This window comes from Monopterus albus, unplaced genomic scaffold (assembly GCF_001952655.1).
Source record: "Monopterus albus unplaced genomic scaffold, M_albus_1.0 scaffold47.1, whole genome shotgun sequence".
In the NCBI taxonomy this organism is placed as follows: Eukaryota; Metazoa; Chordata; class Actinopteri; order Synbranchiformes; family Synbranchidae; genus Monopterus; species Monopterus albus.
The window spans coordinates 1,595,651-1,608,782 of record NW_018127927.1 but is presented as its reverse complement, the minus strand read 5'-3'; the positions used below and the strand labels follow the sequence as shown (position 1 = coordinate 1,608,782).

General features: G+C 38.0%; 1 protein-coding gene across 1 annotated transcript; it reads right to left on the bottom strand.

The window, feature by feature from the left end:
- Positions 1-1,411: 1,411 nt before the first annotated feature.
- LOC109960448 (uncharacterized) lies at positions 1,412-2,331 on the bottom strand. Its single transcript, XM_020600560.1, has 3 exons — positions 1,864-2,331; positions 1,686-1,755; positions 1,412-1,548 (listed from the first exon to the last, which is right to left on the bottom strand). Exons 1-3 carry the CDS (start codon positions 2,329-2,331, stop codon positions 1,412-1,414), a joined length of 675 nt encoding a protein of 224 aa, XP_020456216.1.
- Positions 2,332-13,132: the final 10,801 nt, after the last annotated feature.

Genomic DNA, 13,132 nt, shown 5'->3' with positions numbered 1-13,132 from the left:
AAGTGACATCAAAAGGAATTATAAAGCCTATAGTCCAACAAAATACCCAGTCTGTGTGTGTGTGTTGTGGCTTGAAATGTACAGTACTAATACCATTTTATGCAAAGAAATACAAACACATTAATTTAATTGTATATATCCATATAATGATGACAAGGAATGATGGGGTTTTACCTCTGAATGAATTCCAGAGTGCAGGCTGCCTCATCTTGATACTGAAGGTTGAATATGTAGTAGATAGCAAAGACAGCAGCAAGTCCCGTTGCAAATGTTGGTGTGATGCCCTCAGAGATTACACGGCCCTCAAAGGTGATCATCCAACCTTTAATTGTGACTTGCCCTGTTGCACCTGAAACTTCAAGTCATAGCAACATGGGAATGCATGTTACCTTGTGTAAATATTTGTAAACTCAAGATGAATGGCCGATATAATATGTCTATCAATTAATCTAAATGAAATGTTAAAAAAAACTTTAATAATCCATCCATCACCTATACTGCTTAGTCCCAAACAGGGTCGTGAGGAAGTCCAATCCTTAATCTTAAAGGAAAGAGAAAAAAAAAGATTTCCTTTGTTTTTTCTTCTCTTTTCTTCCTCTTTTTGTTTGTTTTTGTTTTCATTATCTAAATGGTGTAAAATAAATAAATTTCAAGACACTGGCAAGACACATCCTCCCTTCAGAATAAGACAACAGTCTTAGGTTAAACTCCTAGTTGAACTGAAATGGTTATTTTAAAACAGAAAGAGATTACTCTGAGTTCATTCAGATTAGATCTGATCAAGTGCAGTTCTGCTGACTGTTTTATACAAAGTGACCTTTAAAGGTAAAACTAAACATATACGGCTGGCCTTAGTCCCTCTTTCTGGGTTGATTCCAATGAATCACCTGAAAAAAATATTAGTCCAAGATTAGAGGCTGAAAAGACAAAAAGTCTTCTATTATATGACATAGGGCTCGTACATATGATCAAAATATTTTTAATGGAATACCATAATATCAATGTTGTGAAGATATTGTTGGGATGACTACTGGTGCTTATATATTTACTTAAACAATCATAAGTAAATTGGATATGAAGACCAAGCAGCTAGAGACAAGTAAAGAGAACAGCAGACCTTTTTCAGAGCAGCCATGCTCTGACATGAAATAGCAGGTAAACACAGGTATTACTACTGACATTAGTTGTGGTTCTGTTCTATTTATGTGTTGCAATATTTTCAGTGAGTTAGTATTACTATACCAGGACCCTGGCTCGATTAGACATTAATGGGACTGAAGTTTAATATCATCAATAACACCTGTGTTTACCCTACAATTTCATGTCAAAATGACTGCTGTGAAACAGGTCTGTTGGACAACACAAACCTTACCTTTGAATAAATTTTAGGGTACAGGCAACCTCTTCTTGGTTACTGCAGATTAAATATGTAGTACACTGAAAACAGAGCAGCAAGCCCCGTCACAAATGTTGGTTGGATGCCCTCACATAGGACCTCACCCTCAAGGCAGATCATCCAGCGTCCTGCAGTCACATGCTCTGTTCCACCTGAAACATGAAATAGTAATTTCAGAGAGCATCTTAACTTCTTTACATGGAAGCATGTGCATGCTTTGCTGGGATATAAATAAATGTGAAAGCTCATCTGATATAACATAAACAATGTCATTTCAATGAATACATACTGAGCAGTATTAGACAAGGAGTTGGTGGTAGCGTGAGGGTCCTCTCAACATCAGCCACTGTGGCAGACAACTATAGGGAAAAGACAGTAGAATTGTAGTGATAATGTTCATGATCTGAATTTAAGATGGCAACAATACAAGGCAATAAAAATTACGAAAGAAAGAGAAACAAACTTACATCTGCAAGAAGGATGAGCCCATCTGTGGTCTCTGTGAAGTGGGCCATCAGCAACTGGACCACATGAAGTGCCACCTCAGTGTCCTCCCCCTGGGAGAGGACAGTCTGGACATCTTTGTTGGTAGGTTTGTTGCGGAAATATTCTGTGATCACTTTCCCAGATTCCTCCATGGCAAGCTCCAGGAGACGCAGCACATTAAGATCTGTGAGAAGCTCAAAATGAGCATACATGTATCTCTGATTGAAGAGATAAGGCCATTTGCTTCTTATGCCTCCAATGGAAGGAGCCGGAATCGCATTTATATGGCGACGCAGTAGACAGAATGTAGTCTCCATGAGATGATGGACCTCTGCTCTTTCAACCCCATCTGCACCTTCCTGTCTATAGATCTCCTCCAATCTTTGGCACTTTTGTTCCATAGTATAATCAGTCTCTCTGGTGGAAGTTCTGGTTGAAATCTGGTACATCCATATGAATCTGGATGAATATGCCCATACATTGGTACATTCACTAGCACAGAACTGGCATGGGTACATTTTGATGGCAAATCCACCACTAACAAAAAAAACTGCTAACTCAAAAACACAAACGTTTTAGTTCAGTGTGTCTTATCACAACTCATTAGCAATGCTGACAAAAAAGGCTTTGACAGAAGCACTGTAACTATTATATCCTACGCTGCGCGCGCGCGCGCACACACACACACTTGCAAGGAAATTAGAACTTTTTTCTTTTTTATTTACAACTAAGCCAAAGTAAACCACTGGACAATTTCCCTCTCATAGGCTCTTCTGATTAAAATAATATCACATGGTTAATGTCTGTGTTTTGTGAACCTAGCCATCCACCCCAACCTCCTCCTTTGTGCTTTTATATATCACGTTGCTTACTTCTTTCCTTGTGTCATAATGAAAAGTTGCTAGATGTCGCCAAACTATAACAGGTAACAATTTGTTGTAATAACCTACTGGCACAAACAATGTATACTGTCGTATTTTACAAGAGGACAATCTTGTCATTCATGCATTGTGTTACATATCCAGATCTGCCTAACATAAACTGAGTAGAGATGTGACCTCACCAGGACAACATCTGGGAGCCTGGCATGCTGCTTCCATGTCAAGCTGAAGCAGAGAAACTACTACACCTCTTCAGGCTCAGAGCTGAAATGAATAGGTACCAGTCTTTTCTTCAAAGTAGGTTTCAGCAAACAAAGAACAAATGACTAAATGCCAAAGAGAAAACCAAAATTTGACCAAAATGACCTGCATAATCTGCCGGCAGTATTTTAAGATCCACAGTTGTTTTCAGTTTTGTCGATGCTCCTGACTACACACATGCTATTCTCTAAGACTAGGAGTCTGCTTGACCTCCTGACTCCTGGCCTAATTCAGAATGATGATGCCTTATAAAGTTATATATGCAAAACTTTGTGTGAGTTTGAGTAAAAAGAAGTTTGATGGCAGGTGAATCAGATTTAATTTGTATATAGATGTGGTATGTACTTAATGGCTATATTGCTGCATGGTGATGCACTGCTCGCCTTATAATGTGATCACACACTGGCAGGTCAAAGCAACATTGTGAGAGCTCACTTCCCCACTGTATAACAGTGCGCCTCACGAGATTTGAGAAAATGAAGGTTCAGCTACAATGTACATTACTCCACTCATTGACCAGATTGGAGGCTTTGAAAACTCATGGCTCACGGCTCTGAAGTACTACCTCGAAGCAGGCTACCAGGCAATTGTTGCTATGCTACTAGAGAAAGCCCAATCAAAGTGTAGTATGTTGCTTGTTGAGGCTGAACTGCACCACAGTGTTCCAGGCAAACATATGCTAATGCTTCCACTTCGTCCACCTCAGATTTCTTCAGGAAAAAAAGAACAATTATGTAAACAGAGCTACAACTGGTAACTACAGTATGTTGTATGAGCTAGTATATTGTATATACTACAGTAGATGGACAGCATGTTTATGATTTTTGATAAAAATGAAAAAAATGTTAAAAATAAAAATAAATAAAAATGTTCAGCTTCAGTATTTAGTAGATGGTATCATGCTCTATTTTCAGATTGCTCAAAACAATGTCCAAATGTTCCAAGAAATCTAATGAACATTCACTGATTGGCCATGAAGAAGATGGTCATGGGTCTTGAAAGCAGGTCAGTAATGATGAGACAAGACGCTTATGCACTTGGGGTTCAAATAATACTAATTCGACTAAAAAAAGCTTCAATGTGCCACACCACCCTCTGTATTTTTGTGCAGTTAAACCTAATGGAGTCCACAGGCAGCCAGCAGCTTAACACAGTCTACCTAAGTGAGAAAACCAAAGGCTCACCAACCTGCAGGCAGCATATAGCTACCTGACCTGAAACATTCATCTGTCCTCTACACCAGAGGAGTGCACATCTCAAACGGTCATATGGCACACTGGCTCCAAAATTAGCATGGGTGAAGGGCAACACTTGATGCTAAATAGCTATTGATGGAGGACAAACACTAATACAAATCTGCAATTCCATCCCTTACCTCACCTATGCAACTCCCAGTGCATTTCATTTACAGAACATTTGGGGTGGTGCATATTTAATTGGACTCTGGTGCCCTTTTATTGATACTATCCAAATGAATAATTAAGCGTTTATAAAGGTCTGGCATGAGGTTAATCTTCACAATGGTTTATTATATCAATATCGAAACAGCACGTCTGTGATGTGCATGACATCCACTAAAGTCTTTAGTCGGCAACAGCATTACTGTTCTCTCCCTCTCAAGAGTGAGTGTATGTACTGTAAGTGTGCTTGTTTGTCTTTGCATGTGTACGTATCCTGTCTTTGTGTAAATGTCTTAAATTCCTCTTTGCTATTATATTCAGAGTATCTTTAATATTACACTATCTTTCAGTTAGATTTATTGCAGATTTATTTATGCCACTCTCCTTAATATTGTCCCTGTGAAGACAGCTTAAAGCTGAAAGGCACAGGCTTCATTTGGCTGTTTTGTTTTTCCTCTGGCAAAGTCATGTAATGCATTCAAAATTTCTGTTTTCCGTATATACAAATGTCAAAATCTGATGCAGCAAACTTGTTGTCTTTATAATGCAAAAACAATGTCAACACCAAAACAATCATAGATGCACCAATATACACCAGAAATATGTATTATTTCATAAATAGTAGCATTTTGTCAAAAATAGCACTGTAGCATCCCTTCCTGTTTTCCTATCTGTATTCTATGTGGGATTTCTAAACGGAACTCCTATGAGAAAGGGTTAATGAATTCCTCACACAGATAGATGTTGCCATGGAAACAGCTGCGTGACTGCTTGCAGCTTGTAAGAAGAAAAAAAAAACAATGGTGCCAAAGGTATTTTAAAATTCAGTGAGCAGAGGTTTTCCAGTGAGCATAGCTGCATTTAATTTTTTTTTAACAAACACAGAGCCACAAAGAGTGAGGAGTGGCCACCTTGCACCCTCACCCCAGATCCTCCTCCTCATCCTCCCTTTTCTCTCTCTCCATCTTTCAGATTCAAAGGAATGTGATTTGCATTAGAGATGCATTTGCAATTGCCATGGAGCTAATAATAAAAAAGTCACTTTCGGCTTTTCCCATTTAGGGGTCGCCACAGTGAATCGTCACACTGACGACTAACATGTTGACATTTGGCACGTGTTTTATGCCCTTCCTGACACAACCCTGATTCGAACCTAGGGCACAGCAGCGACAGCGCTGCGCCTTAACCACTAGCCTACCAGGGACAGCATGGAACTAATGCTCCGCCTCAGACATGAAGTCTGGATGTGGTAGATGGGAAATAATACTCTGCTCTGTCATTTCCTTTGCAATAACAAAACACACACAAACAGACACTAAAATACACACAAGCACAAACACACATACTCTCTCTCTCTCTAACTCTCTCTAACAATTCCAGAGGAGAATAATTAATTCACAATATGAAACAGACCTTCAGCAATGTGCCTGGTGGCCGAGCTGAAAAAGAAGTACCAGATAGAAGGCTGTGATGCTGCTTACACTCTCAAATACAAAAATGTACAAATACACAAATCCATGCATGGCTGCACAGACATACACACGTTGTGCACATGTATATGCAAAAATTATTTGTCCTTTAAGATTATACAGTCCTGCTCGTGTTTCCAGAATAGGTGGCACAGTATGTGCTGGTGAGATAACCTAATCCATCTCAGCACAAAAACATGTCCTTTTAGTGCCATTAGCTGTCCTCCCAATAGTGACTCAATGGTCTCTCACACTGTCCAAATGGACTTTTATGCTTGAATCTGCAGATATGACTCTATAGGTTGGTTTCTGCAGCATTCACCCCTGGCATTCAGCTGCAGAGGCAAACTGGCTGCATTTAGATTCATAAATATTTTGATATGCATTAAAAAGCTTTTAAATCCATAGAGAGGAGTTGGCATAGTGCTGCAAGGAACTGTAGGTGCAATCAGCACAGAGCATGGAGGGTTGAGTAAACAAACAAACAAGAAAGATAAACCCTGTTTAGCAGTAACATTAAAAAATCTACGGTACATGGCTCTTTGTTCATTTTGGACTAAAAGATTCTCATGCCATTGAGTTGTTTTTTTTTTCCTCCAATCAGAAACAAGAGCAGTGAATTCTCCCAGGAAGTGAACCACATTCCATCAGCATGTGTCCTGCCCATTACATTGGATGTCAGGTGTGTGGTATGCTCCATTCTTCTCAAACACATACAGTATGTTAGATTATATGGCAACAACAACATATTTATGTTTTCCATTAAAAAGAAAATGGCCCTGTAGTATACTATAATGCACAAGAAAAGCTACAGTATGTGTTCTATTATTAGATTAGATTAGATTAGATTAATCTTTATTGTCATTACAAGTACAAGGCAACGAAATACAGTTTAGCATCTAACCAGAAGTGCAATAACAGCAGTGCAGAGTGTGCAGTATCTGCAGTATGTACTAATTTACTGATAGATATGTACAATTGATATTTACACTAAATTATGTAGGGTAATGTAGAATATACAACAGACTATGGACTTAAATGACAAGTAATGGATAAGGTACAATAACTTTATAGAACACTAGTGCAATGGGATGAAATGGAATGAAACAATGCAAAATAAGAAGATAATAAGTTACATGAGTGAACAGTTCAATGGATGTAAATAGTGCAAAGATAAAGATAAATATACAGTATCTGCATATGCACAGTGTGCAAATGAATACACAGCAGTATTCTGTGTGTAGAGTATGTGCAAATTAACAGATAACTTCAGTATTACAGGTAATAGAAGTGTATTGCATTAGTCCCGGGAGGAGAGATGAGATAAGGTGAGGTGCGTAGTGGTAGAGAAGAAGACAGTGGGGGTCAACGGGGGACAATGTTCAGTAAGAAGACTAGAGAAATGCATTTCCTGTCGAAAATGCGTGTGGATGCTGATAAACTGAAAGATCGTCCTGAAAATGCCTGAAATCAATTGCTGAAACAGCTGAAAGATGAGCAGAAATGGCTGAAGTTCTTTGTTGAAATAGTTGAGAAGAAATGGATGAAGTTCTTTGTTGAATAATCTGAAGGATGAGATGCAGTAAAGTAGGAATGGCCTTGAAGAGGTGAACATTTTGATACCTGAATGGCTTTGCTAGCTGAAAGTATGCTGATCTTATTAAGATGTGAAAATAGTCCAATAGGACCCCACAAAGTAGGTGAAACAAGTAGGTGTGATTGGGGGGGGGATAGAGAGAGGGAGATGGAGAGGGGGAGAGAGACAGAGACATGGAGAAAGAGGACTTATGTAGTGGCATGTCTCAATTGCGCTGCATTTTATGAACCAACAAATGGCACTCCAAGACTGTGTCATTGAATTAACACTTTGAGCTCCCATTGACTTGTATTGCAAACAATAAAGCTGAATCAATTAAAAAGTATAAACAGTATAAAAACAAAAAATGAAAGCAGGGATGTCCTTGAAGAGTTGAACAGATAAATACCTCAATGGCCTGTATAGCTGAAAGTATGCTGGATTTATAAAGTGCCAAAAAAGAGTGGAAGATCCCACAATACTAATAATAATAATAACTAGAGAATGCATTTTCTGAAGAAAATGTGTATGGATGCTGAAAGATTGCCCTGAAAATGCTGAACATTTTGACACCTGAATGATTTGGCTAGCTGAAAGTATGCTGAAGTAAAATTTTTCAAAATAAAGCTAAATTTTCAAAGGTATAAGGGTTACAAAAATCCTGAAGAGAGGCATGAATGTCCTTGAAGAGCTGAACATTTTGATACCTGAATGGCTTTGCTAGCTGAAAGTATGCTGAAGTAAAATTTTTCAAAATAAAGCTAAATTTTCAAAGGTATAAGGGTTACAAAAATCCTGAAGAGAGGCATGAATGTCCTTGAAGAGCTGAACATTTTGATACCTGAAATAGCCAAAAGTATGCTGAAGTAGAATTTTCCCATCCATTTCAATGGGGCAAAAGTTTCAAAATAAAGCTAAATATTGCAAAAGTATGAAGTTTACAAAAATTCTGAATAAAAGCATAGATGTCCTTGAAGAGCTGAACATTTTGATAGCTGAAGGTATGCTGAAGTAGAATTTTCCCATCCATTTGAATAGAGCAAGATTTTCAAAATAAAGCTACATATTTCAAAAGTAGGAAATTTAGCAAAGTTTGAATAAAACCATGAATGTCCTTGAAAAGCTGAGCATTTTGATAGCTGAAATTATGCTGAAGTAGAATTTTCCCATTCATTTGAATGGGGCAAGATTTTTAAAATAAAGCTACATATTTCAAAAGTAGGAAGTTTAGCAAAGTTTGAATAAAACCATGAATGTCCTTGAAGAGCTGAGCATTTTGATAGCTGAAATTATGCTGAAGTAGAATTTTCCCATTCATTTGAATGGGGCAAGATTTTCAAAATAAAGTTAAATCTTTCAAATGTATGAACTTTAGAAAAAATCTGTATAGAAGCATGAATGTCTTTGAAGAGCTGAACATTTTGGTAGCTGAAAGAGCTGAAAGTATGCTGAAGAATTTTCCCATTCTTTTGAATGGGGCAAGATTTTCAAAATAAAGCTAAATATTTCAAAAGTATGAACTTTAGAAAATTTATGAATAGAAGCATGAATGTCTTAGAAGAGCTGAACATTTTGATACATGAAATAGCTTAAAGTATGCTGAAGTAGAATTTCCCCATTCATTTGAATGGTGCAAAAGTTTCCAAATAAAGCTAAATATTTCAAAAGTATGATGTTTAGAAAAATTCTGAATAGAAGCATAAATGTCCTTGAAAAGCTGAACATTTTAATATGTGACATAGCTGAAAGTATGCTGAAGCAAAAGTGTCCCATTCATTTTAACGGAGAAAAAGTTTCACAATAAAGCTAAATAATTTAAAAGTGAAGGTTAGAAAAATTCTGTAGAGAAGCATGACTGTTCTTGAAGAGCTGAACGTTTTGATAGCTGAAATTATGCTGAAGTAAAATTTTCCCATTCATTTGAATGGGGCAAGATTTTCAAACTAAAGCTAAATATTTCAAAAGTATGAACTCTACAAAGGTTCTGGATATAAGCATGAATGTCCTTGAAGAGCTGAACATTTTGATACCTGAAAGTATGCTGATGTAGAATGTTCCCCATTCATTTGAATGGGGCAAGATTTTCAAAATAAAGCTAAATATTTTAAAAGTATGAACTTTAGAAAAAATTATGAATAGAAGCATGAATGTCTTTGAAGAGCTGAACATTTTGATAGCTGAAATTCCTGAAAGTGTGTAGAAGAAGAATTTTCCCTTTCATTTGAATAAGGTAAAATTTTCAAAACAAAGCTAAATATTTCAAAAGTATGAAGTTTAGAAGAGAAGCATGAATGTCCTTGAAGAGCTGAACATTTTGATATGTGACATAGCTTGACAGGTTTGCCCAGTTACACCTTCCTCTCTTCTTCTTCCTCACACTAGCCTAGCCCTTGCACTGATTACACTATTCAACACACCTGCCCCGCTTCCCTGATTACTCACCAGCTGCACCTCATTAGTCTCCTCCATACTTATACACTGTTCACCAGTCACTCCCCTGCCAGTTCTTTCTCTGTCTTCAGGCCAGTGGTTGTTATGTTGTTTTATCAAGTTTATGCTAAGATTGTCTTTGTTCTCTCTAGTCCTTGTTAGCACCCTAGTCGTTACCCTGTCCTGCCGTCTCTAGTGTCTTCTTCCTCTTCGGACCTCTCCTCTGGACCCCCCTGGATTTAATCTACACTACCAGCCACCGCTTCCCAGGTTGATGCACAGTCTCCCTTACCCAGTTTATCCCTGCTGTTTTGTCTACAGCCATCATCACCTCCACCTCGACCAGCCCAGGAGTGACCTCTGCATCCGCAGCCCGGTACATCATCATCCACCATACCACTGACTGTTTCTTCTGCTGCTGCTGATCGACACTCAGTCATCTACCTCATTACTCCTCCTGCATATATGTCACTACCTTCACTGTAAATAAACCTCACTGTTTGCACTGAAGCCAGCCACCTGGGTCCGCTTTTTATCTGCTCGCTCACTCTGTGTTCGAGCACACCATAACATAGCTGAAAGTATGCTGAAGCAAAAGTATGCCATTCATTTTAATGGAGCAAATGTTTCAAAATAAAGCTAAATAATTTAAAAGTGAAGTTTAGAAAAATTCTGTAGAGAAGCATTAATGTACTTGAAGAGATGAACATTTTGATAGCTGAAATAGCTGAAAGTATGCTGAAGTTGAATTTTCCCATTCATTTGAATGGGCAAAAATTTGCTGAAAAACACTAAATAGTTTAAAAAGTATAAAAGTTATAAAAAAAGAATTAAGTGCCGCATAATTCAAAAACTGTTCATCCTATCACAATACCACGGCATCCACACAATGATTACTTAAATTGGGATGTTTTGTCTGAAATAATTTAGTCTGTATCACATTCTAGCCACGACATCTTCACACACAAAGTGTACCTGAAAACATAGATAAACTTGTGATGAATCAGAAAATGGACTTGGTATTGTGATAGGAAGAAGGGTTTTTGAATTATGTGGCACATTCCAGAAAGAGTGCTGCCTCACTCTTCTACAGACGGCCATTCAGAAAGACAATTCAGAAAATCTTCTCGAAGCAAAAGTTAGGGCAGTTGTAAATCGCCACAGCTCCTTCATTTTCTGGAATATTTTGACCTAAAGGTGACCAACATTTTTTTGAAGCCTCCTGCCGCTCATAGTGAAGAGATTTTTCTGATAGGACTTATAGTTTTTCTTCAATTGTCAATTGTTTGAAGCCCATGTTTCACCGAAATCTGCTGTACTGTCCTCAAACTCCTGAGTCACTTAATGATGCACCTGCTACTTTTACACACACAAACAGCAACAGAATAGCACACACGCATAAAATAAAACCCAAACATATACTGTACAATCAAAGCAATACAGTGACATGCAGTAGCACACACAGTGGTGCAGTGACACGCCAACACACACACACACACACACACATGCAAAAACACAGACACAGGTTGGTCTGCCTTCAAAATAAGAGTTCAAAATAAGTCCCCAAAATACACCAAGTTTTCAAAATAAAAGTCTAATTGCATAATGTTCAAACGAAGGCCCCAAAGCTTGCCAGAATTTCAAAATAAAAGCTCCGGAATGCAATTTAAGCTCACATAAAGGCCCCAAAATGTGCTGGATTTTCACAATAAAAGCTAGTGATTACAAATTACACCACAGGAAGGCCCAATAAATTCCAGATTTTTAAAATATGAGCTCCATGTTGTAACTTCGGCTCACCTGGAGGCTACAAAATGTAACGGACTTTCAAAATAAAAGCCCATCTCGCACATTAAGATTACATTAAATCCCCAAAATATGCCACAATTTCAAAATAAAAGCACAATTGGAAATTAAGCTCACACGAGCACCCCAAAACATGCCTGATTTGCAAAAACTTAAAAAACAAATTCAAAAATCTAAACATATAGCTTTATTCTGAAAATTTTGCTCCATTCAAATGAATAAGAGAAATTCTACTTCAGCATACTTTCAGCTATTTTAGGTATCAAAATCTTCAGCTATTCAAGGACATTCATGCTTCTTTTCAGAATTTTTCTAAACTTCATACTTTTGAAATATTTAGTTTTATTTTGAAAACTTTGCCCCATTCAAATGAATTGGATAGTTTCACTTCAGCATGCTTTCAGCTATTTCAGGTATCAAAATGTTCAGCTCCTCAAGGTCATTCATGCTTTTATTCAGAATTTTTCTAAATTTCATACCTTTGAAGAATTTAGCTTTATTTTGAAAATCTTGCCCCATTCAAATGCATTGGACACTTTTATTCCAGCATACTTTCAGCTATTAAAATGTTAAGCTCTTCAAGGACATTCATGCTTCTCTTCAGAATTTTTCTAAACTTCATACTTTTGAAATATTTAGCTTTATTTTGAAAGTTTTGCCCTATTCAAATGAATGGGAAAATTCTACTTCTGCATATTTTCAGCTAGAAAAGAAGAATGCTGTGTGGACATTCTGATTGGAGGCGCAGCAGCGATATACGAGACCTAGAAAAAATGCCGCTGGCATGGAAAACGCTCTGGCACTTTGGTGCGGTTACGCCAGAGGGGAACATGGACCTCACTCCCATATATTCACCTGGCTAATCTCCGCTCCCTGGTCAACAAAATGGATGAAATTCTTGTCATCAGGACTAACTCTGACTTTGCAGGCTCTGCTGCTTTGTGCTTCACGGAGACCTGGCTCAGCAAGTCCATTGCATACAGCGCGATTCGAATATTGTGTTTCCAGGTGTTCAGATTGTGTAAAGGAGTTGTCCGGGAAAACGAGAGGAGGTGGAATCTGCTTCTACATAAATGAAGGTTGGTGCACAGATGTCACAGTGCTACAGAGGACATGTACCCCAGACCTAGAGACTCCTGTTATCAAATGCAAACCCTTTTACTCTCCCTGTGAATTCAACAGTTTTATGCTAATAGAAGTGTACATAACACCGCAGGCTAACGCTAGCATGCTACGGCTCCTAGCAGAACTAATAACTAGCCTGGAGCTAGAACATCCCAACTCTCCACTTTTTCTAGGGGACTTTAACAGAGCAAATCTCACCCACGAATTGCCCAAATACAGAGAGGACGTCACCTGTCCCACCAGGGACAAAATCACACTGGACCACTGCTACACAACAATAAAAGACGCCTATCACTCTGTCC